This window comes from Calypte anna, chromosome 25, assembly GCF_003957555.1.
Source record: "Calypte anna isolate BGI_N300 chromosome 25, bCalAnn1_v1.p, whole genome shotgun sequence".
In the NCBI taxonomy this organism is placed as follows: domain Eukaryota; kingdom Metazoa; phylum Chordata; class Aves; order Apodiformes; family Trochilidae; genus Calypte; species Calypte anna.
This window is the reverse complement of record NC_044270.1, coordinates 1755899-1779396: the sequence shown is the minus strand read 5'-3', so window position 1 is coordinate 1779396 and position 23498 is coordinate 1755899. Positions and strand designations below refer to the sequence as shown.

At 58.9% G+C, this 23498-nt stretch overlaps 2 protein-coding genes and 1 long non-coding RNA gene across 8 annotated transcripts; 1 reads left to right on the top strand and 2 right to left on the bottom strand.

Moving 5' to 3' along the window:
- The first annotated feature begins 112 nt into the window (after window positions 1-112).
- SETDB1 (SET domain bifurcated histone lysine methyltransferase 1) lies at window positions 113-18108 on the top strand. 4 transcript variants are annotated; one of them, XM_030465105.1, is made up of 22 exons: window positions 113-173; window positions 1194-1408; window positions 1694-1869; window positions 1953-1990; window positions 2077-2176; window positions 3104-3271; window positions 3454-3655; window positions 4490-4563; window positions 4677-4867; window positions 5491-5620; window positions 6220-6358; window positions 8560-8703; window positions 9214-9825; window positions 11087-11203; window positions 11624-11793; window positions 13038-13633; window positions 13825-13853; window positions 14094-14226; window positions 14616-14781; window positions 15136-15347; window positions 16482-16570; window positions 17027-18108. In XM_030465105.1, the coding sequence occupies exons 2-22, from the start codon at window positions 1197-1199 to the stop codon at window positions 17142-17144; spliced, it is 3816 nt and encodes a 1271-aa protein (XP_030320965.1). In that variant the 5' UTR covers window positions 113-173; window positions 1194-1196; the 3' UTR covers window positions 17145-18108. The 4 variants fall into 4 exon arrangements, with proteins under 4 accessions (XP_030320965.1, XP_030320967.1, XP_030320968.1 ...); XM_030465107.1 differs by lacking the exons at window positions 8560-8703; window positions 9214-9825; window positions 11087-11203; ... (6 more) ...; window positions 16482-16570; window positions 17027-18108 and adding exons at window positions 6679-7376; window positions 7409-7633; XM_030465108.1 differs by lacking the exons at window positions 8560-8703; window positions 9214-9825; window positions 11087-11203; ... (6 more) ...; window positions 16482-16570; window positions 17027-18108 and adding an exon at window positions 7641-8201.
- On the bottom strand, window positions 11751-16482 carry LOC115599666. The gene is made up of 6 exons (XR_003988562.1): window positions 16340-16482; window positions 14606-15138; window positions 13355-13600; window positions 13106-13266; window positions 12706-12904; window positions 11751-11785 (listed from the first exon to the last, which is right to left on the bottom strand). It is a non-coding gene; the product is annotated as an uncharacterized LOC115599666 (long non-coding RNA).
- On the bottom strand, window positions 17912-23056 carry CERS2 (ceramide synthase 2). Of its 3 annotated transcripts, none has more exons than XM_030465124.1 (11): window positions 23022-23056; window positions 21613-21786; window positions 20887-21004; window positions 20645-20763; window positions 20413-20470; window positions 20229-20279; window positions 19858-19950; window positions 19600-19728; window positions 19407-19513; window positions 19166-19319; window positions 18814-18942 (listed from the first exon to the last, which is right to left on the bottom strand). In XM_030465124.1, the coding sequence occupies exons 2-11, from the start codon at window positions 21783-21785 to the stop codon at window positions 18814-18816; spliced, it is 1131 nt and encodes a 376-aa protein (XP_030320984.1). In that variant the 5' UTR covers window position 21786; window positions 23022-23056. The 3 variants fall into 3 exon arrangements, with proteins under 3 accessions (XP_030320986.1, XP_030320984.1, XP_030320985.1); XM_030465125.1 differs by having other exon boundaries at window positions 23038-23055; XM_030465126.1 differs by lacking the exon at window positions 23022-23056 and having other exon boundaries at window positions 17912-18942; window positions 21613-21785.
- Between the last annotated feature and the right edge of the window lie 442 nt (window positions 23057-23498).

The following is a 23498-nucleotide window of genomic DNA, read 5'->3' as shown; positions in this document are numbered from 1 at the left end:
GAACTCCGCCCACCGGTAGGGGGCGCCCTTCCGGGAGGGGGTGGTGGGAAGCAAGCGGCCGTCGGCCGGTGGGGGCCGTGTGCGGAAGTGACGTCACACAGCTTCCGGTGCGGAGGCTCCGCCCCCAGCCGCTTCTCCTCTCCTCAGCGGCGGCTCCGGGCCCGGGGGTCCCGGTGAGTGCGGGGGGGGGGGGGGGAGCGGGGGGAACCGGGGGGATGTGGGGAGAGAGAGAGGGGTGGGGGGCACCGGGGGGAACGGGGGAGAGCAGCGGGAGGGGGATGAGAGGGGGCACTGAGGGGCTGAGGGGTGGGGGGGGCAAGGTGAGGTGAGGAGGGGGCTGAGGGGCAGGGGGAGGGGGCAGGGGGGGTTGAGGTGAGGAGGGGGCAGGGGGGTGTAAAGGGGCAGATTGAGGTGAAAAGGGGGCTGGGGGGCAGGGGGAGAGGGGGCAGAGGGGTTGGAAGGGGGAGATTGAGGAGGGGGCTGTGGGGCAGGGGGGGTGTAAAGGGGCAGATTGAGGTGAGGAGGGGTCTGTGGGGCAGGGGGAGGGGGCAGGGGGGGTGTGAGTGGGGAGATTGAGGTGAAAAAGGGGCTGGGGGGCAGAGGGCAAGGGGGGTGTGAAGGGGGACATTGAGGTGAGGAGGGGTCTGTGGGGCAGGGGGAGGGGGCTGTGGGGTTTGAAGGGGCAGATTGAGGTGAGGGGGGGTCTGTGGGGAAGAGGGAATGGGGCATGGAGGGGTGTGAGGGGGCAGATTGAGGTGAGGAGGGGGCTGAGGGGCAGGGGGGGTTTGAAGGGGGACATTGAGGTGAGGGGGGGTCTGTGGGTAAGAGGGAGGGGGGCACGGAGGGGGCTATGGAGGGGTCTGTGGGGCAGGGGGGTTTGAAGGGGCAGATTGAGGTGAGGGGGGGTCTGAGGGGAGGAGGGAATGAGGGCAGGGGGGGTGTGAGGGGGCAGATTGAGGTGAGGGGGGGTCTGAGGGGCTTGGGGAGAGGGGCAGAGGGGGTTTGAAGGGGGACATTGAAGTGAGGAGGGGTCTGTGGGGAAGAGGGAACGAGGGCAGGGGGTGTGTGAAGGGGCAGATTGAGGTGAGGGGGGGTCTGCAGCCCCCTCCCCAGCCTGCCCCGGGCACCCTCAGGGCGTTGGGTTCATCCTTGTGCTTTCCCCTTCCTCCTTCTCCTCCCTCTCTCTCTCTCAGGCCATGGATTGTGAGGAGATGAAAGAGCTGGAGCAGGAGGTGATGGAGGAGCTGGGAATCTCCCTGGAGGAGCTCCAGGAGGTGATCGACAAGGAGCTGGAGCAGTTTGAGTGTGTGAAGCAGAGGAGGCAGCAGCTGGAGGAGCTGGAGCTCTGCCTGAGGCAGAAGGAGGAGGAGGTGGCTCGAGTGGACAGCCTGGTGCTGGATGCTTCCAGGTGGGTTTGCTGGGAATCCCCCCCTCATCCCGAGCTGGGCAGGAGCTCCACGTGCCCCGGGGATGAGGAAAAAAAGTGGAGAAATGGGATTTTAGGGGTGAAACACCCAAATGGGGAACTCAAACCCTTCCCTTGGGGGCTGGGGGAGCTCCCAGGCTGACGCTCCCCAGGGGGAACCAGCAGTGGGTTGGTTCCTCGTGGCTCCTGTGGTTCTCTGGGATGTGGTTCCTGTGGTTTTCTGGGATGTGCAGCTCATTCCTTGTCTTTTCCCTCCCCTCCTCCCAGGGGCATTGAGAACTTCGAGGTGCTGGTCAGGGATCTCTACTCCAAACTGGGGCTGCAGTACCGGGAGAGCAGCTCCGAGGACGAGGAGGCAGCTGCTCAGCCCATGGAAGTGATTGAGATCCTGGATGAAGAGGAGGATGATGATGTCCTGAGCGTCGACACCGTCCCCAAGCACAGTTCAGTCTCTCCTCTTCTGCTTCTTGTCAGGCTCTGAGCCTCTCCCACTCATTAAATCCCTGTTTTTCTCCTCAAACCTCAGGTGACAGCTCTGCCCGCGGCGCCAAGGATCAGAGCTTGGTGAGTCGGGCTGCAAATCATTAAAAACAGAAAAAGCAAGTGTTTTGATGGGTTTTTTCTTTTCACTTTGGCTTTCTCTTTTGCAGCTGAGGGAAGCCATGGCTGCCATGAGGAAATCTGCTCAGGATGTCCAGAAATTCATGGATGCTGTGAACAGGAAAATGACAGCACAGGCGCTGCAGAAAGGTGTGGGGGGAGCTGTCCCCTTCCCCTCAGCCCATCCTGCTTCCAAACCTCTGGAGTTTTCCTTCTGAAAAATTAAAAACCTGTCCCCCAAGCCCCCCTTTTCTTGCTGGATAAATCAATTCCCAATTTTTGGGGTGTTTTTGGGTTTTTTTGTGCCCTTTCCAAGCGGGAAGGTTCAGCCCTGCTGAGACCTCACTCATTGGTCACTCCAATCTGAGGCCTGGGGAGTTTTCCTTCTGAACAGTGAAAAACCTGTCTCCCCCCTCCCCTTTCTACTGGACAGATCCTGCTGGATAAATCAATTCCAAATTTTTGGGGTGTTTTGGGGGTTTTTTTGTGCCCTTTCCAAGGGGGAAGGTTCAGCCCCACTGAAACCTCACTCATTGGTCAATCTGAGGCCTGTGAAGTTTTCCTTCTGAAAAAGGAAAAACCTGTCTCCCTCCCTCCTCTCCTTGACAGATCCTGTTGGATAAATCAATTCCAAATTTTGGGGTCAATTCCAAATTTTTGGGGTGTTTTGGGGTTTATTTTGTGCCCTTTCCAAGGGGGAAGGTTCAGCCCTGCTGAGACCTCACTCATTGGTTGCTCCAATCTGAGGCCTGGGAAGTTTTCCTTCTGAACAGTGAAAAACCTGTCTCCCCCCCCCCCATTTCCTGGACAGATCCTGTTGGATAAATCAATTCCAAATTTTTGGGGTCAATTCCAATTTTTGGGGTGTTTTGGGGGTTTATTTTGTGCCCTTTCCAAGGGGGAAGGTTCAGCCCTGCTGAAACCTCGCTCGTTGGTCGCTCCAATCTGAGGCACTTTGGCTGAGAGAAGCCCCCCAAAAAATCCACCTCCTGCAGATTTTCTTCCAGCTCCAGAGGGATGGAGGGAACCTTTGGATAGTTTTTAACCCCATTTTCTGGGTTTTTCTCTCCTGGGCAGAGACCCAGAGCCCTCAGGAAACCCCCAGCACCCCTCAGCCCCTCGGCCCGGCAGCCGCTGGGAGCGACCTCAGCAACGACGGGGATCTGAGCGTTGGCATGAGGATCCTGGGCAAGAAAAGAACCAAAACGTGGCACAAAGGCACCCTGATTGCCATCCAGACAGTGGGTACGACCCTCCTGGGATCGTTTTGGGGAGGGGTACAGGGGGCAGGAGCAGCTCAGGGGGAGGAGGAGCCGCGTTTTAACCTCGGGAGTTAAGAAGTCTGAGAAGTGTTGAGGGAAGTGGTGTCAGGCTGCTCTGAAACCTCTGGCTTTGGGGTTTTGGGGGGTTTTTTTGTGTCTTCTCAGGGGCTGGTAAGAAGTACAAGGTGAAATTTGATAACAAAGGGAAGAGTTTGCTCTCGGGCAATCACATTGCTTACGACTTCCACCCCTCACCCGAGAACCACTGCGTGGGCAGCAGGGTGGTGGGCAAGTACAAAGATGGGAACCAGGTCTGGCTGTATGCTGGCATCGTGGCTGAGACCCCAAACGTGAAGAATAAAGACAGGTAATCCTCCTTTCCTCTTCCACTCCTCCCTTTTCGGGTCATTTTTTAGGGAAAAAAGAAAAAAAAACAAACCCCACAAACCAGCAGTGGGGGTTTGGTTTGTCTGTTCTGGGAGATAAATCCTTGCCTGGGGGGTGTGGGGGATGTGGCTCTGAAGGTTGTTGCTCTGCACCTTCTTTCTTCACTCTGTTTGGTCTCTGCCAGCTCTGGGTGGAGCTTCCAGTTTGCTGCTCCTCTCCCAGGAGTGAGAAACCACTCTGGTAATCCACCCAGATGGTCAGACTGAGGGCTGCCTGCCCTCCTCCAGGCACTCCTCGTGGGGAGGAGGAGCCCTGGGGGGCCATGGGCACTGCCAGAGCATCTCAGGAGAAGAAGGAGCAGCTCTGGGATGGGTTTGGGCACCTGTAACCACGGGGGGCAGGGCCCTGCAGACCTTGTGCTTGAGGCTTGGGAGCTTCCTGGAGGAAATCTTCACCCTCCTGCTTTCCAGAGTGTCTGACAATGCCTTTAATAACTGCACCTGGACTGCAGCCTCTGCTTCTCTGTCCCAAAAACTCCAAAATCATCTTTTCTGGCAGGATTGAGGAGTGTTTGGGCTGCTTTTCCTCCTCTCCCTTCTCCTCCTCTCCCTTCTCCTCTCTTGGCTCTGGCAGAGCCTCAGCGGGGAAGCGGCAGAGCTGCAGAGCTCCTTGTCTGGGGGCAGGAGTGAAGCCTTCAGCTTCTCCTCATCCCGCAGGGCTGATCCCAGGGGGCTTTGGGGGCTGGCAGGGGGAGCAGGGGGGCTGCATTTTGTCCCTCCAGCTCCTCCCCCAGCTCTTCCTCCCTCTCCTCCAGGTTCCTCATCTTCTTCGACGACGGTTACGCTTCCTACGTCAAGGAGTGGGAGCTGTACCCTGTCTGCAGGCCACGTGAGTCACCCAGCCCTGGCCTTGGGTGGAGGGAAGCCTGGGCCTTTTTCTGAAGAGTCTTTCTTCTTTTTCTTTCTTCTGTTTTGTTTTTTTTTTATCCCTTTCCTGGGCAGTGAAAAAAACCTGGCAAGACATCGAGGACGTTTCCTGCCGCGACTTCATCGAGGAGTACATCACTGCCTACCCCAACAGGCCCATGGTGCTGCTCAAGAGTGGGCAGCTGATCAAAACAGAGTGGGAAGGCACCTGGTGGAAATCCAGAGTGGAAGAAGTGGATGGCAGCCTGGTCAAAATCCTATTCCTGGTAGGGCACTTCCCCTCGTTCTAGAAAGGCTTCAGTTGGGTTGAGTTGGGGCTGACACATCCACTCCCTCACTGGCATCGGGTCCTTTCCTCCATGCCAGCCCCCAGCTTTGTCTTCTGCCCAAAAAACAAGTGCTGGCTTGGGAAGCAGGAGAGTAACTGAGCAGGAGGTGCCATTTCCTGGGGTATCCTTCCTGCTGGAATCCTGTGGGGGAGCAGCCACACAGCCTTGGCTCCTCTCCTGGCAGATAACCCCGGGGCTGCGCTTGCAAACAAAACCTCCCTGGCCTGGAGCAGCCTGGGGTTGTGCAGAGGAGTTGGTTCAGCTCCTGAGGGAGTTTGCTCTCTCCAGCAGCACCTCCTTGGTTGTCAGCCTGAGGACAGAGTTAAATTCCAGGTTTGGGGTCTTCAACATTGGGACTTTTCCCAGCTTGGAGGTGGCTTCAGGTTCCACGTTCCCTCCCTCTGTGATTTTACATATTTTTTATCAAGAAGCAACGCTTTCCCTCCTTACCTTTGGGTTCTGCTGCCTGGAAAAACACCCAGTTCCCCCCTAAAAAAATAAAAATAACCCCCAGGGGACCTCCAGGGGTGCTGGCAGTGCCACCTCCTCCTTGCTTGCAGGACGACAAACGCTGCGAGTGGATTTACCGCGGCTCCACGCGCCTGGAGCCCATGTTCAGCATGAAAACCTCCACGGCTTCCACCCAGGAGAAGAAGCAGAGTGGACAAACCAGGACTCGTCCCAACGTTGGTGGGTGGCACCTTGAGGGATCTGAGGGATGGCTTCAGGATTGGGGAGGTTTGGGGTTTTGGTTTGGGGTTTTGGTTTGGGTTTGGTTTTCTTTCCGAAGCAGAACCAGAGCTGGAAGATGGAGATGAGTTATTTTTGTTGGTGTTCATCTGGCATCAAAAAAAAATGCCCCAAAAGCAGAGTGGAGGTGTGGGAAGTGGCCAGAATCCACTGAGGGGACTGGCTGTGCCTCCCAGAGCCTCTGTTCTGGTTGCCCTGGGGAATCAAATCAATATTTGGTGGCCACTCCAACAAACTTGGGTTGATGGTGGAGGTTTGGTGAGGAGTTGCTTGTCCTGGGGGAGCTAAATCAATATTTTGGGGCCACTCCAGCAAATTCATGGCTGAGACTTTCCTTGCCAAGACTCCACTCTTTCAGGAGCTCAGTCAACACTTTGTGGCTGCCACAAGGAATTGGGGTCAGTGCTCGAGACCTTTCTTTCCCCTTGAGGCTTTTTTCAAGGAACCAAAGCCACATCTTGGGGGCTCCTGCAAGAAACCCTCAGCTGCTGGGAGAGGTTTTCCTTGTTGAAACTTTGCTTTTTGCCCTCCCCTGCCAGGAGCTGTCCGCAGCAAAGGCCCCGTGGTTCAGTACACCCAGGATTTAATGGGTGCTGGCACCCAGTACAAGGCCCTGGAGCAGCTGCAAGCAGCCTCACTGCCCCCTCGAGCTGCTTCTCCACAGCCTGCTGAGATGGAGTGAGTATTGGAGCCAATTCCCTGCTCCCACCACCTCCTCCTTTCCTTTCCAGCTCTTCCAGGCAGCTCCCTCACCACGCTGGGGAGTCCTCAGGTGGTTTCCTCCTTGTTTTTGGTTACACAGCCTGGTTTGAGTCAAGCTTCTGGGGGAAACGATGAGCTGAAAGCTGCAGGAGGAGCAGCTGGGGGTGGGAGAGCTGAGAGGCAGCAGCACAGCACCCCTCAGGGCTAAAGCTTCGACCCTGAGCTGTTCCCAGAAGATTTTGCTCCTTCTCTTCCCCCCAAAAGTCTGAGTTGCTCCCTCGTGTCACACGCTCCAGGCACTGGCCCCGGGCTGCCTTCTGTCCCTCCACTTGGACTGACCTCCTCCTGGCTCAGAACTCGGGATCAATGGGTGGTCCTGGACCAAACCCCCTAAAGCTCAGCCACAGCCGAGTCACCCCCCTGCTGTCACTCCTGCTGCCAGGGGCTCCAGAGGGACCTTCTGAGAGGCAGCAGCCAGTGCTGGAGGAGGCCTGGAGGAAGGAAGAGCTCAGCCATGTGATGAAAGGAATGGTTTGGATTCCACCAGGGCACCTCAGCCCGTGCTGGGGGAAGAATTGGACCCTTTCTCAAGGGACAGAGGTGCCACCCCTGCTCATTTCTCTCACCACTGTGGGTTCCCCACCCCACTCCGTGGGTGCCTGGCCCCCTGCCAGCACTTCTGCTGCTGTCCCTGTCCCCTGCAGCAGGGAGGGAGGAGATGTCACCTCAGCCTCTCCTCACCAGACTCTCTTTAAGCCCAGCAGCAGCAGAGACCCCCAGCCTGAGCAGGGGGTTTCTCTCCCAAATCCCAGTGCAGTAGAACCTCCCCCCCTGGATGTGTGTGGGGGGAATAACTTGGAAATGCTCCTCCTGTGCCATTCCCACCAAGACCTGAGCATGGAAGTCCTCACAGCTTCATTCCTCAGCTCTGCCACCACCCAGAAGAGAAGCTGAGGGTTTGCTCTGGCTTCAGGAAAGCAGCCAAGCAGCCCAGGTTCCCTCTGAGCCCAACCCAGAGCTGCTCAGGCTCCCTCTGAGCCCAACCCAGAGCTTCTCAGGTTCTCTCTGAGCCCAACCCAGACACCCAGAGGTGCTGAGGGCACAGGAGGGATGTGCCCTGGAGAGGAGGGAGCAGGACTGCAGGAAGAAGCCCTCCTGCTCACTCTCTCCTTTGGCCTTTCCCCCCTCCTTGCAGGACTTGCCAGAAACTCTTATTTTTATATTTTTTTTTATGCTGATTTATCTCTTTTCCCCACAGAGGTCTTGACTTTAGGATCTGGTGCTCTGTCTCTAGCACAGGCTCTGCCCTGCCCAAACTGCTCCAGGGGATCTGGGTTGTAAATCCACCCAGGTCCTGCTGATAGCTCAGCCTTCAACCCCCCGTGCTGGGAGATGATTAAACAGTGGGAGAAAGGCTCCTTCAGCTTGGTCTTCTCTTCACTGGGAGGAAGGTGCTGGGTTTCTCCCCTCTCTGGTTTCCCTTTCGAGTTCTCCTGCCCTGCCAGGGAGTTTTTACCAAGCCTGCAGGGGGAAGCTTTTCTCTTGCAAGGTGTTTGCACCTTGCTGACACACAGGGAGCAGTTTGGGGTCCCCTCCTCCTCCTCTCCCCCTCTCTGCACAGCTCACACAACCACCTGGAGGAAATCCTCTGCCTGCTTCCACCTCTTTTTCCCCTTCCATGGGGCTGAAGGGGTCACAGAAGCTCAGAGCATGGGGGCTGGGGGCTTCCAGGTGCCTCCCCCCTTCCTGAGGTGTGGGGGAGCCTTTTCCTCAGGGATCCTCTTGCATTCCCTGCATGATTCCCTTGCATTCCCTGGACTGCTGCACCACAGGCTGAGCCTCCCCAAGCTCTCTGCTGCTGGGGGGGGGGTTCCTCACCTCCTGATTTGCCCCCCTGCCCCAAACACCCTCCCCTCAGTGCCTGCCTCCCACAGCAGGAGGTGGCTGAGTGCTGCTGGGAGGGGGGGGGCTCAGAAATTGGCAGAAATGTCCTGATTTTCACACTTCCCAGGACAAAACCTGCTCGGGGTCTCTTTGGGGGGCTGCAGGGGGGGTTTAGGGGGGGCTGTTGTGGTTGCCCCTCTGTGCCTCCAACCCCAGCCCTGTGTTTTGGGACCTTTTTGGTGTCTCCCAAGCTGAGGGCTCCTGCAAATCACCTCCCTCCTTCCCTCCCACAGGTGCCCTGACAACCAGCTAGCCCAGGGCAGGAAACAAGTGGCCAAGAAGAGCACTTCCTTCCGTCCCAGCTCGGTGGGCTCTGGGCAGTCCTCCCCCTCGCCCCCCATCCTCACTGACCCCCCCACAGCAGGAAGGACCCAGCGGTGAGCAAAGCTTCTGCTCCTCTCCTCCCTCTCCCCCCTTCCAGCTCCCTGATGGATTTGGGGAGGTGGTGGTGGGAGGTTTGGTGAGGATTTGGGGTTTTTTGGTTGGGTGGGGGTTTGTTTTGAGGGGGGCTGAGGGGGTCCTTGTCCCCTCAGAGGTCAACCCCAACCTCGAGCTCCTTCCCAGACAGCTCTTGCTTAATGCTTTGTTGTTGGCTTGAGCTTGGAGGTTCTCTGACCAGACCTCACCCCAGTGGGACCTTGGCCCCAAAGGCTCTCACCCTCCTTTTTCCACACCAAATTCCCATTTCTAGAACCTTCCTGGGGCTTCTCTTCACCTCATCCCCCCCAGCGGCTCCTCCGCAGCACCCACCAGAGCCCACACCCACCTCATGCTCCCCTCTGCCTCCTCCACACCTGATTTTTGGGGGTGAGGGGTGGGTTTATTTTTGTCCTCTGCAGACCCCCCCCCTCTTTTTCCCCCTCACTCTTCCCCTCTCCCCACTCCAGCCCCCAACCCAGTGGCACCACCACCACCCCCGCCGCGCTGCCGCCGCCGTTCCACGGGATGCTGGACCGGGTGCCCACGGAGCCCTCGTACCGTGCCCCCCAGGAGAAGCTTTTCTACCTCCCCCACGTCTGCAGCTCCACCTGCCTGTCCCGGGTCCGGCCCATTGCCCGGGACCAGTACCGGAGCAAGAACCCCCTGCTCATCCCCCTCCTCTACGACTTCCGCCGGATGACGGCGCGGCGCCGCGTCAACCGCAAGATGGGTTTCCACGTGCTCTACAAAACCCCCTGTGGGTTGTCCCTGAGGAGCATGCAGGAGATCGAGAGGTACCTCTTCGAGACAGACTGTGACTTCCTCTTCCTGGAGATGTTCTGTTTGGATCCCTACGTCCTGGTGGACCGCAAGTTCCAGCCCTGCAAACCCTTCTACTACATCGCCGACATCACCAAGGGCAGGGAGGACGTTCCCCTCTCCTGTGTCAACGAGATTGACAACACCCCCCCACCCCAGGTGGCCTACAGCAAGGAGAGGATCCCCGGCAAGGGGGTCTACATCAACACCAGCTCCGAGTTCCTGGTGGGCTGTGACTGCAAGGATGGCTGCAGAGACAAGTAGGTGCCTCCTGGGGCTGGGGGGAGAGGGGTTCCCAGCCCTCAGGGCTGCTCCGCTCACGTGGATCTGCTGGGTCATGGGTTTGGCTTCAGCGTGTCCAGAATGATGATGGGATCATCCAGGTTGGAAAAGACCTTCCAGATCGTTGGGTCCGACTGCAATCCAACTGCCCCCACCAGTTAAAAGAAAGAAAAGATGGGATTTCCTCTCACATCTGGTTGGAAAAGATCTTTAGGATCAACTCCAGCCATTGACCCAACTCCAGCCATTGACCCAGCTCTACCAATCATAACCCAACTCCAGCCATTGACCCAACTCCAGCCATTGACCCAACTCCAGCCATTGACCCAACTCCAGCCATTGACCCAACTCCAACCATTGACCCAACTCCAACCATTGACCCAACTCCAACCATTGACCCAACTCCAACCATTGACCCAACTCCAACCATTGACCCAGCTCCACCAATCATAACCCAACTCCAAGCCATTGACCCAACTCAGCCATTGACCCAACTCCAGCCATTGACCCAACTCCAACCATTGACCCAACTCCAACCATTGACCCAACTCCAACCATTGACCCAACTCCAACCATTGACCCAACTCCAACCATTGACCCAGCTCCACCAATCATAACCCAACTCCAGCCATTGACCCAACTCCAGCCATTGACCCAACTCCAGCCATTGACCCAACTCCAACCATTGACCCAACTCCAACCATTGACCCAACTCCAACCATTGACCCAATTCCACCAACCATTGACCCAACTCTACCAACCTTTAACCCAACTCCAACCTTTAACCCAACCCCACCAGTCCCAGAGCTGCCCCACAGCCCTCAGCCCCCCATCTCCAGGGTTTGAAGCCCCTCCAGGGATGGGGACTCCAGCACCTCCCTGGGTTGGTGTTCCATCAATCCCCCTTTCCATGATGAACTTTCTCCCAGTCTCCAATCTAAACCTCCCCTGGGGCACCTTGGGGCTGTTGCCCTTCTCTGGCCACACTCCACCCCTTCAATGTCCTTCTGCTTGTGAGGGGCCCAAAACTGACCCCAGGATTCCAGGTGTGGCCTCACCAAGGGGACAATCCCTGCTGGCCACACCATTCCTGATACCAGTTGGGATGCTGGTGGCCTTCATGGCCACCTGGGCACACTCTGGGTCAACCCCCCCCCCTCACCCAGGTCCTTTTCCTTCCTGCCAAGCAGAAAACTCAGCTCTGGGCCAGGGGGTGGACTTTGTGTCTTCTTTCTCCAGGTCAAAGTGTGCCTGTCACCAGCTGACTGTCCAGGCCACTGGCTGCACCCCGGGTGGGCTCATCAACCCCAACTCTGGCTACCAACACAAGAGGCTGGAGGAATGTCTCCCCACGGGGTGAGCACTGCTGCTGCCTTCTCCTGCCCTCAACACCAACCCCAGAAACGTGGCCTCTGAGCCCAGGATGTGCTGGGAACCTCCTGGTGACCCCTCTGCTCCTGTGGGACCTGGCAGTAAGAGCCACGAGGGTTGGACAGGACCTCTGAGATCAAATCCAACCCTCACCCCAACCACGTCCCTCAGCACCACACCAACACCTTTATTTTCTGAACCCTTCCAGGGCTGGTGACTCCACCACTGCCCTGTGCAGCCCTTCCCAACTTTCCACCACACAGGGAAGGAATTGTTCCCAATCTCCAACCTCCCCCTGGGGCACCTCCAGCCCATTTCACTCTCCCCTGCAATCCCCTGGTGCCACCTCAAGCCTGGGGACATCTCTCCAGCAGCTTTGGTTGTTCTTCTTCTCCTTCCTGGCAGAGTTTATGAGTGCAACAAGAGGTGCAAGTGTGATGTGAACATGTGCACCAACCGCCTGGTCCAGCACGGGCTCCAGGTCCGACTGCAGCTCTTCAAAACCCAGAACAAAGGTTGGGGCATCAGGTGCCTCGATGACATCGCCAAGGGCTCCTTTGTCTGCATCTATGCAGGTAGGAGGGACCAGGAGAAAGGGAGGGACCAGGAGGAAGGGAGGGATCAGGAGGAAGGGAGGGATCAGGAGGAGAGGAGGGATCAGGAGGAGAGGAGGGATCAGGAGGAGGGGAGGGATCTGGAGGAAAGGAGGGATCAGGAGAAAGGGAGGGATCTGGAGGAAAGGAGGGATCAGGAGGAAGGGAGGGATCAGGAGAAAGGGAGGGATCAGGAGGAAGGAAGGGACCAAGAGGAAAGGAGGGATCAGGAGAAAGGGAGGGATCAGGAGGAGAGGAGGGATCAGGAGGAAAGGAGGGATCAGGAGGAAAGGAGGGATCAGGAGGAGAGGAGGGACCAGGAGGCAGGAAGGGACCAGGAGGAAAGGAGGGATCAGGAGGAAAGGAGGGATCAGGAGGAGAGGAGGGATCAGGAGGAGAGGAGGGACCAGGAGGAAGGGAAGGATCAGGAGGAGAGGAGGGATATGGAGGAAAGGAGGGACCAGGAGGAAGGGAAGGATCAGGAGGAGAGGAGGGATCAGGAGGAGGGGAGGGATCAGGAGGAGAGGAGGGATCAGGAGAAAGGGAGGGATCAGGAGGAAGGGAGGGATCAGGAGGAGAGGAGGGATCAGGAGGAAGGGAGGGATCAGGAGGAAGGGAGGGATCAGCAGGTAGGATTGAAACAGAGAATGAGAAGTTTATGTTGAGCCAGTTCTCCTGCCCCCTGCTGACGTCCAGCTGTGGATCTGCTGTCACAGAAGGACAGGATTGTTGGGAAAGAGCTTTAAGATTATCAAGTCCAACCAGAACCCAACTCTTCCAACTTTTAACCCAAATTCCAGCCATCCCAGAGCTGACCCATGGCCCTCAGCCCCACATCTCCAGGGATGGGGACTCCACCACCTCCCTGGGCAGCCTGGGCTGGGGTTTTGTTACCTTTCCACTGATGAAGTTTCTCCCAATCTCCAATCTCAACCTTCTCCTGGAGCAACTTGTGGAGCTTGGATCTCCATGAGGCTCAGCTGTAGGTCAGCCACGTGCTCCAGGTTTTCCTTCCCCCCCAGTTAGGAGGTGATCCTGGCTTTGGGATAAAGTGGTGCCCATCCTGTTTGTCCAGGGTTGGGTTTGGGTGATCCTGAAGGTCAAAGACTCCGTGTGACTCTGGGGTTCCCTTTGCTCCTCCGTGAGCTTTGTGGGGGTGAGGATGGAGTTGATGGGGTGGGAATATCATCCCCGGGGAGCTCACGTTTCCTTTCCCTCCTTCCCAGGGAAGATCCTGACGGATGACTTTGCAGACAAAGAGGGGCTGGAGATGGGGGACGAGTACTTTGCCAACCTGGATCACATCGAGAGCGTGGAGAACTTCAAGGAAGGCTACGAGAGCGACGCCAAGTGCTCCTCTGACAGCAGCGGGGTGGACCTGAAGGATGAGGAGGAGGAGCACACGGGCACGGAGGAGCAGGAGGAGTCCAACGAGGACAGCTCTGATGACAACTTCTGCAAGGACGAGGACTTCAGCACCAGCCCCGTCTGGCGCAGCTACGCCACGAGGCGCCAGACCCGGGGCCAGAAGGAGAACGGGCACCTGGAAACGGCCTCCAAGGACTCGGGGCTCACCAGGCACCTGGGCCAGGAGGAAACGGGGGTGGCCACCTCCTGCAAGCTGCCCGTGTCAGAGGAGACCTCCAAGAACAAGGTGGCCTCGTGGCTGAGCTCCAACACCGTGGCTGAGGGCTTCCAGGACAACGACAGCAGCTCCTCCTTCAAGACGAGCGAAGGAGGCGAAGCCAAAGGCACCAAAATGGAGCTCGGGGAGAGGGAGAAGCCTGAGCTGGATGGGGAGATGAAAACGGAGAAGAAAGAGGTGAGGAAGGAACAGCCCAGGAGGGGGAGGTGCTCACTGTTCACCCCTTGCTCTGCAGAGGGGGTTTGGGGATCTGCTGGGTGGGATGGGGACCCTGGGCTGGTTGAAGGGGGAGGGGGCAGCTCCTGCCCCCCCCCGGGGTGTCTCCAAAAGGGGGAGATTTTAATCCTCTGTCCTTCTCCCCTCTGCAGGAACCTGAAGATTCAATCAAAATGCCTGGGTGAGGTTCCTTACTTTCTCTTTTTTTTTTTTTTCTTTTCTTTCCTGTTTTTCCTTTCCAAATCCCCCTCTGGATGAATCCTGCAGCTCCAGGGCTGCCCCGTGGCTGTGGGAACACCAGGGAGGGGCACTGGGAGGGTCGGGGCTTCTCCAGCTCCTGGTGGTCCTCAGCTGCTCCCTCCCTGCTTAACAAATCCCCCTGGAGATGGATCTGGGAGCTCTTCTCCTGCTCTCCCCACAGGCTGAGGGACCTGGGGAGGTTGTATGGGTACAACCCCAGCCCCCCAAAGCTGGAAGGGATCCGGAGGCCCACGAGCAGGACAGCATTGCTGCAGAGCAGGAGACACTCCCTGGCCACACAGCCCAACCCCGAGGTGAGCAGGAGCTGGGCTGGGACCTGGCCCTGTCCCAGCTTCCAACCACACCCAGGAGGACCTCCAGCTTCTCCTGAGGTTGTGCCTGTGCTCCTCTCCTGCCTGGGGGTTCCCCTGTCCTCAGGGAGACATCCTTTGGGTTTTGGGGTCTTCTCCCAGCTTTTCAAAACCTGGAGCATCACCCAGGGTGGGCTCCTGAGTCCTGGAAGCTGCTGCCACCTCCAGCCCCAGCTCTGTGTCCCTCTCCAGCTCCCACATGCTGTCCACATGCACGATCCCCTTCCAAAGGGCTTCCCAGAGCCTGGAGGTCCCTCTGCTAGGAGCCAGCAGGCAGAAAGGGAACCTTGGGGGTTGTTCCTGACCCCGGGGCTGTCCCCACCTCTCCTCAGGATGTGCTGACCCTCTCCAGCAGCACTGACAGCGAGGGGGAGGCCGGGCAGGCGGCAGCAGGACAGGCCCAGGGCACCACCAATGACAGTGATGACATCCAGACCATCTCCTCAGGATCTGAGGAGGAGGAAGGGGACGAGAAGAAAAACCCTTCCCCTGGCTCAGGTGAGGAGGGGGAAGGACGAGGGCTGAGCCTTAAGGAGGGTGAGAAACCTGGGGGCTGAAGATGGAGCAGCCCTGAGCACGGTGTGTGCTGCTCCTGGCACCTCTGGAGGTTCCCCAGGTTTGAAGCTTCCCCTGGAGGTGCTGGGGACAGAAGTGACAAAGCCAGCCCTCAGGGATGAGGTGCTTGAAGAAAACCAGGAGATTTTTATGGCTATCACCAAGTCAACAGTGAGGGAGGTTCTGGTTCTGTTCTGCTCCACCAGGCCCAGGGTTGGGGTTGGGGTTGGGCTGATCCCTCAAGGTTTTCTTGTGGGGTTTCTCTTCTGGAAGACGTGGTGTCTCCTCTCCTGGCAGGTCCTGTCAAGAGGCAGGTGGCTGTGAAATCCACCCGGGGCTTTGCCCTGAAGTCCACCCACGGGATTGCCATCAAATCCACCAACATGGCCACGGCCGAGAAGGGGGAGAGCGCCCCGGTGCGCAAGACCACGCGGCAGTTCTACGATGGGGAGGAGTCCTGCTACATCATCGATGCCAAACTGGAGGGCAACCTGGGCCGCTACCTCAACGTGAGTCCCCAGCCAGGGGAAGGCAGAGGTTTCATGGATTCAGGGGGTGGTTTGAGTCAGAAGGGACCTTGAAGCTGACCCAGGTCACAGGCAGGGAGCCCTCCCGCAGGATGAAGTCGGAAATCCCGTCCGTAGCATCAGAGAAAGGTTTGGGTTGGAAGGGACCTTCAGGATCATCCAGACCCCACCTCACCATAGGCAGGGACACCTCCCACCACCCCAGCTGGCTCCAAGCCCCGTCCAGCTTCATCTTCAACACCTCCAGGGCTGGGGCAGGTCATGAAATCATGGAACTGAGGTTAAAGACGACTCCAAGGTGAAGTCCAACCCCACCGTGCCCACCAGAGCGGGTCCCTCAGGGCCTCCTCCACATGTTCTGTGAGCCCCTCCTGGGATGGTGTCTCCACCACTGCCCCGGGCAGCCTGTCCCAATACTTGACCACTTTTCTGTAGTGAAATGAGGCAACCAGGTGCCACTAATTCCCAGGGAGTGGCATGAGCTTGTGTTAAACCCACCTGTGCCTGATTAGGGTTAGTCCCCTAATCCTGCTCATGCGCAGTGGGGGCCCACCCTAATTAGGCACAGGTGGGCTCATTAGGCTCATGCCACTCCCTAGGAATTAGTGGCACCTGGTTGCCTCATTTCACTCCACTTTTCAGTCAGTAAATAATTCCTGATAATGTTCCAATCATCTCGGGGAACATCTAGATGGTCTTTGAGGTCCTTTCCAACCCAGCCCATCCTCTGACCCTATGAGATGAGGCAATATCCTCCATTGCCTCCCAACTTCCAGCCCCAACCTCCCCTCTCCCACTTGGAAGGCTTTGGGGTGACCCAGCCTGGCAGTGGGGCTGCTCCTCCCAAGGATTAGAGAAATACAGGATAAAAAAAAGAAAAAAAAGTGGGAAAAGAGCAGTGCTGGGAGGAGCTCTGCCCACCCCCTGACCAGCAGGACGGCCAAGTCCTCCCGAGTCCTTCCAGCTCCTGTTACCTTTGGATCTTCTGACTCATCCCCGGTGGGGAGGGAGTCATTCCAGCAGATGGAGCAGAAACACAGGGCAAGCTGAGTGTTCCCAGATCCTGGTGCTCCCCACCAGCAGCTCCTGACCGGGGTTTTCTCTGCTCCTCTCCAGCACAGCTGCAGCCCCAACCTCTTCGTGCAGAACGTCTTCGTGGACACCCACGATCTCCGCTTCCCCTGGGTCGCCTTCTTCGCCAGCAAGTGGGTGGAGAGGGGGCTGGGAAGGGGCTGAGGGGGCACGGGGTGGGCGCCCACCCTGAGCTGGGTGGGGAGAAACTCGGGGAGGAGTTGGGTGAGGAAGTGGGGGAGGAGTTGTTGGGTGAGGAGACGTTGGGTGAAGATCCCAGGTCTGGAGGTTCTGCTGCCACTTCCAGCAGTTCCAGACCTCCCTGAAGAGGAGAGTTGGGCACTGAGCAGCTCAGTTGAGTCACAAACATCCCCGGGGGGGTTGTGAGTCCCTGCCACGTGTCTCTCCTGGGTGTCCCAATCCCCACAGGAATGAATCACTGGGGACTTTGTCTCTTTGCTCGGGAGCCAACAGCAGCACCCGCACCCCGAGGTGCTCCCTGGGCTTTGCCTCCTGGCAGGATCCTTGGCTGATTCTTTCAACCTCTGCTGATTTATTTTTTATTTTAATTTCTTTGTTTCTTCTCCCAGGAGGATCCGAGCAGGCACGGAGCTGACGTGGGATTACAACTACGAAGTGGGCAGCGTGGAGGGCAAAGAACTCCTGTGCTGCTGCGGGGCCATCGAGTGCCGCGGGCGGCTGCTCTGAGCCCACCCCATCCCCACAGACCCCCCCGGAGCTGGGATTGGGGGGGGGGAGGGCAAAGCTGGGACGTTGCCCCCCACCCACAGCAGCTCCAGAAGTCAAACTCCCTCCTCTTCCCCTCCCTGGGTTCAAGCGTGGGGGTTTGGGGTTATTTTTTTGGGGTGGGGGAGCTGCACATCTACAGAGGGTTCAATAAATCACTGAAGAGGGTGGAAAACGAGGCAGATTTTTTGGCAAACTGGAATCAAATCAAAAATAGGTAATATTAGGCAAAATCTAGAGGTGGGGGGAATCCAGCTGCCACCTCCACTCCCTGGGGCACCCAAACTGAGCACAGCTCCGTGCTGGCACAAGGCAGCTTTGGTTTGGGGTTTTTTTTTCCCTCCCTTTTTTTAAATTTAAGAACAACCCAACCCAAAGCACAACCACCTTTCTGGGGCCTCCAGGAGCTCTGGTTCCATCCTCAGTGTCCACCTGAATGGCAGCTTTGTCATCCCAGGAGGAGGCAGTGGGGCCACCCCGGGCTGAAGGTGTGGAGAGCTTTAGGGAAAAAAAAAAACAAAACAAAAAAAACCCCAACCAAAACTCCTCCAATCTGCCCAATTTTAGCACTGCAGAAGGGATCTGTACCCCAAATTATGCCCCCCCTCCCCCTCAACCCGGGACCACCCACACAGCACCCACCAAACCCTTGATGGTGTGTTGGGTTTTTTTTTACTGAAGTTTATTAGTTTTTAGCTTTTAATATATTTAACCTTTTATTTTTTAAAAAAAAAAGAGGAAAAAAAAAAAAAAAAAAAAGCAAAACCAACAAAACACGTTTTGGTCTGAGTTGGTTAATGGTCCTTTTCCCCCCCCACCCCCACCCCACAACCACGGGGAGGTCTCACCGCATCCCGGGGTGGCTGCGGGAGGCAGAGCCAAGCCCGGCTCCTTCCTTCTTCCAAATAAATAGGAAAAAAACAAACTACCCCCCCACACACAAACCCCCTCAATTCCCCACCCCCCCAAAAAAAAAAAAGGGAAAAAAAAAAAAAAATCAGTTGCAAATTTGTCCTGTGACCACTGGGAAGGGACCGGGAGAGGCCCTGGAGAGGGTGAACTCCAAACCCACTGACAAGAGGAGGAACAAGGGGATTAAACTCCCAGTAGTGACTCAACCCTACAGCTTCCCCCCCTCCCCTTGCTTCTTCCATAGTGTCATCATCAAGTTCCGCCACCAAAACCCCCCAAAAGTGTCACCTCCCCCCCTCCTGTCCCCCCCCCAAGGCTGTGTCACCTTCCCCACCGCGTGGTGCCGGCGGTGGAGCCGGGCAGGGGTCGGGGAAGGGTGGGTTTCATTCCCGGTGTTGCAGGACACAAAGAGGGGTGGAAAATGGGAACAAGGAGCCCCGGGGACCCGGTGACAAGTGCCACCCCCCCGAGGGCTCTGCCTGTCCCCAGGGCACGGCGGTGGCTTAAGGCAGGAGGTGACAGAAATGGCACCGAGGGGGGAGCGGGAGCCCCCGCGCCAGACCCGGGGCTCTCACTGGGGCCCTGGTTTTGCTCTGCTGGACTGAAGAGGATGGAGGGGACAGAGGGGACACCTGGGGGTGACATCTCTGGGGTTTGACATCCGAGGGGTTGCTGTGTGGGTGTCCCCAACCCCCCCACCCCACGGCCAGCGCCGTGCTCAGTCGGCCTTGCGGTGGTTGTTGTTGAGGACGGGGTGGCCGTTGGACAGGGGCCCGTTCTTCTCCTTCTCCTCCTCCTCCTCCGAGTTGTCCGTCTCCTCTCGGTCGCTCCGTTCGTCCTCGACCACCTGTGGGGTGTAGGGGGGGGGAGATAAGAGAGGAGGGGGCTCCCATTTTCCTGCCGTGCCTCAGTTTCCCCCATCGCAACCCCAGCGGTTTCTCCCCACGTGCAGGCTCAACGCTCGAGGTGGGTGGGGAGGTCTCCCCTGAAACCCCCCCCCCATTCTTCCAGCTCCTCGGGTGGGGTCAGGAGCCCCCCCAGCCCCTTCCTCACCCCCTCCCCACTGTTACCTTTCCAGTTATGAACTTCTGGGCCATGCGGATGATGAGGTAGGCCCAGAAGATGTGCAGGGACTGCAGCACCACCATCATGAAGTTGAAGAAGTAGTAGCCAAAGAAAGGAGGGTAGAGATCCAGGGGGTAAACCACCGTGCAGTGCATGATCCTGCCAGGATGGGGGGACACGGCCCCGTTAGGGACACCCGAAACCCAACATCCCACCCCGTGCCTCAGTTTCCCTTCCCCAGCTCACCAGAAGGGCAGGATGACCAAGCGGGTGACGATGAAGACGGCGGCGAAGACGATGAAGATGTTGTTGCAGGTGTTCCTCCAGCCCGCGTAGTTGAACATCTTGGCTGACTGAGGGGACAGAGGGGAGAGGGGGGGGTGAGTCAGGGAGGGGACAAAGGAGAAGGAACAGGGGGGGTTGGGGAAGGGGACACAACCTCCAGCAGATAATCCGAGGAGTCGTGCAGGGCCATGATGAGCGTCCCGGCACGGATGTAGTTGGCAAACCAGGAGAAGCTGATGAGGATGATGGTGGCCACGTGGTGGATGATTTGCTCCTTGAAATCCTGATAAAATAACAAACATTTTTTTAAAAAGGGGGTGGGGGGGGGTGGTGTTACCTTCACCCCCAAATCCTCCCACCAACAACCAGGGTGAAGATGTCCCTGCTGAGATGTCACCCCCAGGGACCCCACCTTGCGTTTGACGTCAGAGGCGATGCTGAAGAGCAGGGACCAGTAGAAGGAGAGCTCGATCATGTAGTACCAGTACTGGGAGGGCAGCATGCTCTGAAACCCAAACCCCAGGTTTTGGGGGGGGTCCTGAGGGGCTTCAACCCCCCCTTCCCCTTCAATGCCCTTCCCCTGCTGCCCAGCCAGACCCAGAAGGGTCCCAGGCACTTTTCTGCACCCCCAGCGTGCAAACCCTGCAGGTGGGTGCCAGCGACACCCTGGGGGGGTTCAGTCCCTTTCAGGGGGCATCAGGCAGACCCAGAGAAACCCCCCCAACCACGCAGCCCTGTGGGGGGGGGTCTGGTTCCCCTCTCCCACCCCCCTCTCCCACTCACCTGGATGGGGTACCCCTTCCACACCTCCCGCAGGTCATAGAACCACGGCTTCTGCGGGACGGGGAGGGGAGAGAGAGAGACAGAGGGGTCAGAGGGGGTTTGGGGAGGGTCTGGGGGGGTGTTGGGGGGTCTGGGACACACCCACTCACACTCACACACACTCACACACACTCACAATACTTACATCCACTATGACAGCCATGCCAGCAATGAAAGCAATAAGGTAAAAGGTGAATCTCCAACTGGAAAAAGGAAGCAGACGTTCCTCAGGCGAGCACCGGGGCGAGGGAGGGAGAGGGATGGACCCACCAGACCCCATCCCCACCCGGATAAAGGGGGTGTCCCCCTTCCAAACCCCCATTTTCCCCCCCCCAAACCACCCCATCCCGAGGTGGGATGGTGGCCCCAGGTCTCACCAGGCCTCCCTGAACTTCTTGAGCAGACTGGGTCGGTCCTGGTTGCGGCGGCGGCGAAACCAGCGCTCCACCTGCCGCACCGTGACGCCGCTCTTCTTGGAGAGCATCTCCACGTCAGCCTGGGGGACACCAGGGATTGTCACCCCTCTGCCCTGCCCTGGGGGGGGGGCCCTGCCCTCCCCCATCCACCTCAAACCCATTTGGGGGATTTTAGGGACCCCCAGACCCCACCTTCACCTCACCTGCTTGGGGTGTTTGGTGGTGGCAGCGTAGAACTTCTCCAGCACGGGGTTGGGGGTGGCTTTTAACCTGATCTTCTCCTTGACGTTCAGGAGCCCGGCCAGGGGGGTGGCCACGTACCTGGGGGGAGGAGGTGGGGACACAAAGACACAAAATGTCCCCATTTCCACGTCACTTGGCTGATGTGGCCCCACCAAACCCACCCTGCCACCCCGCAGCCGCTCAGCTTTCCCCGCACCCCAATTCCTCGGTTTCCCCACCCCACTTGCTGCTTCTCCACGGTGGGTTTTGTCACGGGGGTGGGGGAATCTGTCACCCCCAGAGGTAGGGGACTGTCCCCCCCACCCCCCCCGGGGCTGGCAGGGTGTCCCCTCCCCACACACACTTCTCCCAACAAAGCCCCCTCTGTCCCCAGCCTCCGCTCGTCATTGTTTGCCCAACAAATCACTCCTTAAATGCCAGAGCCCACGGCTGCACAAAGCCAGGGCTGTGCTGGGGGGGGGGGGTCTGTCCTTAAATGTCATCTGGGGGGGCTCACTGAGGACCCCTGGAGTGTCCACAGGACCCCCGAGGTGCCCCACGGGACCCCCCGAGGTGCCACAGCCACCCCCAGGCAGGTCGGGGACGCATCCACGCGGCGGTGCCCCCAGCACCCAGGCCTGTGGGGGGAATGGGGGAATTGGGGAAGGGTGGGAGGGGGTGTGTGACCCCCCCCTTTTGGGACTCACGTCTCAAAGAGGTGTCTGACGATGAGGAAGAGGAAGGCCACGGGGAGGGTGATGTAGAGGTCAGCAGCTTTGGCATAGACTCTCCCATCCCGGTCCTCCAGGTCGGCCCAGGTGAGGTTCGCCGGCAGCCAGAGCCGTTCCCACCAGAAGTAATTGTACAGGGTCTGGAACATGCTGGGGGGGGGGGGGGGAAAAATGGGCGTGGGGGGGGGGTCCCAGCACCCCTGAGGAGGCCGCTGAGACCCCCAGTGGGGGGGGAAAAAGAGGGGGGGTCTGTGTGTGACCCCCCCCACCCTGAGTGTCGGCTCCGGCAGGGTCAGACTTTGCTCCTGGCTGTGGGTGATGATTAACAGAGCTCCTGAGGGAGGGGGCACCCAGCCCTGACCCCCCCAACCCCACAGGCACCGGGACACCCCCAGGGTGAAGCCCACCCCCCCTCCCCTAAACGAGGGGCTTGACTCCCCCCTCCCCATAAATACTGGGGGGGGAGGGAAACTGAGGCACGGAGCCCCCCCCCCTCCCCTCCGGCCCCAGCAGCTCTGCGGGGCGGGATTAGGGATCACAATGAGCACTTTTGTGCCTTAAAAACACCAAAAAAAACCCAAAAAACGGGGGGGGGGCGTTTGGCAGCCTCCCCCCCACCTCAATAAAAATACCGGGGGGGTGCCCAACACCTCCCGGTTCTTCGGTACCGGACACGAACCGGTTCTTTCCCCCCCCATCCCCGGGGAGACGAGCCCGGGCTCGGGAGGGGGTCAGGGGGAGGGGGTGGCCCCCCCAAGTGATAAATCACCCCCCCAAGTGATAAATCACCCCCCCCAAGTGATAAATCAGCCCCCCCCAGGGGAATACGAGGCAGCTTCGGGCCGGGAGGGGGGAAGCGGAACCGCCGGGCCCGGTTTCGTAAGGCGGGGCCGGGCCGGGCCGCGGGCAGGTAACGGGGAACAGAGAGGGGGGGTCCCGGGATAAAGGGGGGGGGGGGTTCTGGGTAAGGTCTGAGGCACCTTCACCCCCCCACCCCCCCCACACCCCTTCCCGGGTGTTCCCGCCGCGGGGGAGGCCTCGTACCGGCACCCCCCCCCCTTCCCTTCGGCCTCCCCCCTGAGGTGATTTCAGCAACGATCCCTGAGGGAAAGGAGAAAACGCGGAAATTCGGGGCATTTCGGGCGGGTTGGAGGAAAAACAACGGAGCGGGGAAAGAGGGGGGGGGGGGGAAGGTCCCGGTTTAACGAGGAGGGGGGGGGGGGGGGGGAGGTTCGGGGGCACCGCCTCCCTCAGGCCCGCCCCGCTGCGTGCCCCCCCCCCTCAATCCCGTGGGGGGGGGGGTTGTGAGGGGAAGAACCGGGAACGGAACCGGGAACGGAACCGGGGAGGGGACCCGAACCCGAACCCCCCCGCCCCGCACTCACGCGCTGCCGCCTCCCGGAGCCGCCGCCGCCGCCGCCTCGCGCTGCCGCCCCCCCCCTCCCGCTCGGCGCGCGCCGGGCACCCCCCCCCCCTCCCTTCTCTCTCCCCTCCCCCCCCCCCCTCCTTTTCCCTCCCTCTCACACCGCCCCCCCCGCCCCCCCGCGCTCCAGGCAGCGGGCGGCAGTGACGTCACTGACAACGCCCGGTGAGGGGGGGGGGAAGAGGGGGGGGGGGAAACGGAGACGGGAACCGGGAGGGGGGAAGAGGGGGGGGGGGGGAAGGGGAACGGGGGGGGCGGAGCGCGCCAGACCTCAACAATCGAGCGACGAGAGGAGGAGGAGGAGGAGGAGGCCCGGAAGAGCCCCCCCCCCCCCCCAGAAAAAAAAAAAAACACAACAAAAACAAACGAAACTACCCCAAAAAATAACAGCTCTCCCCAACGTAAAACAACTCAACCCCCCCCAAAAAAAAAAAACAAA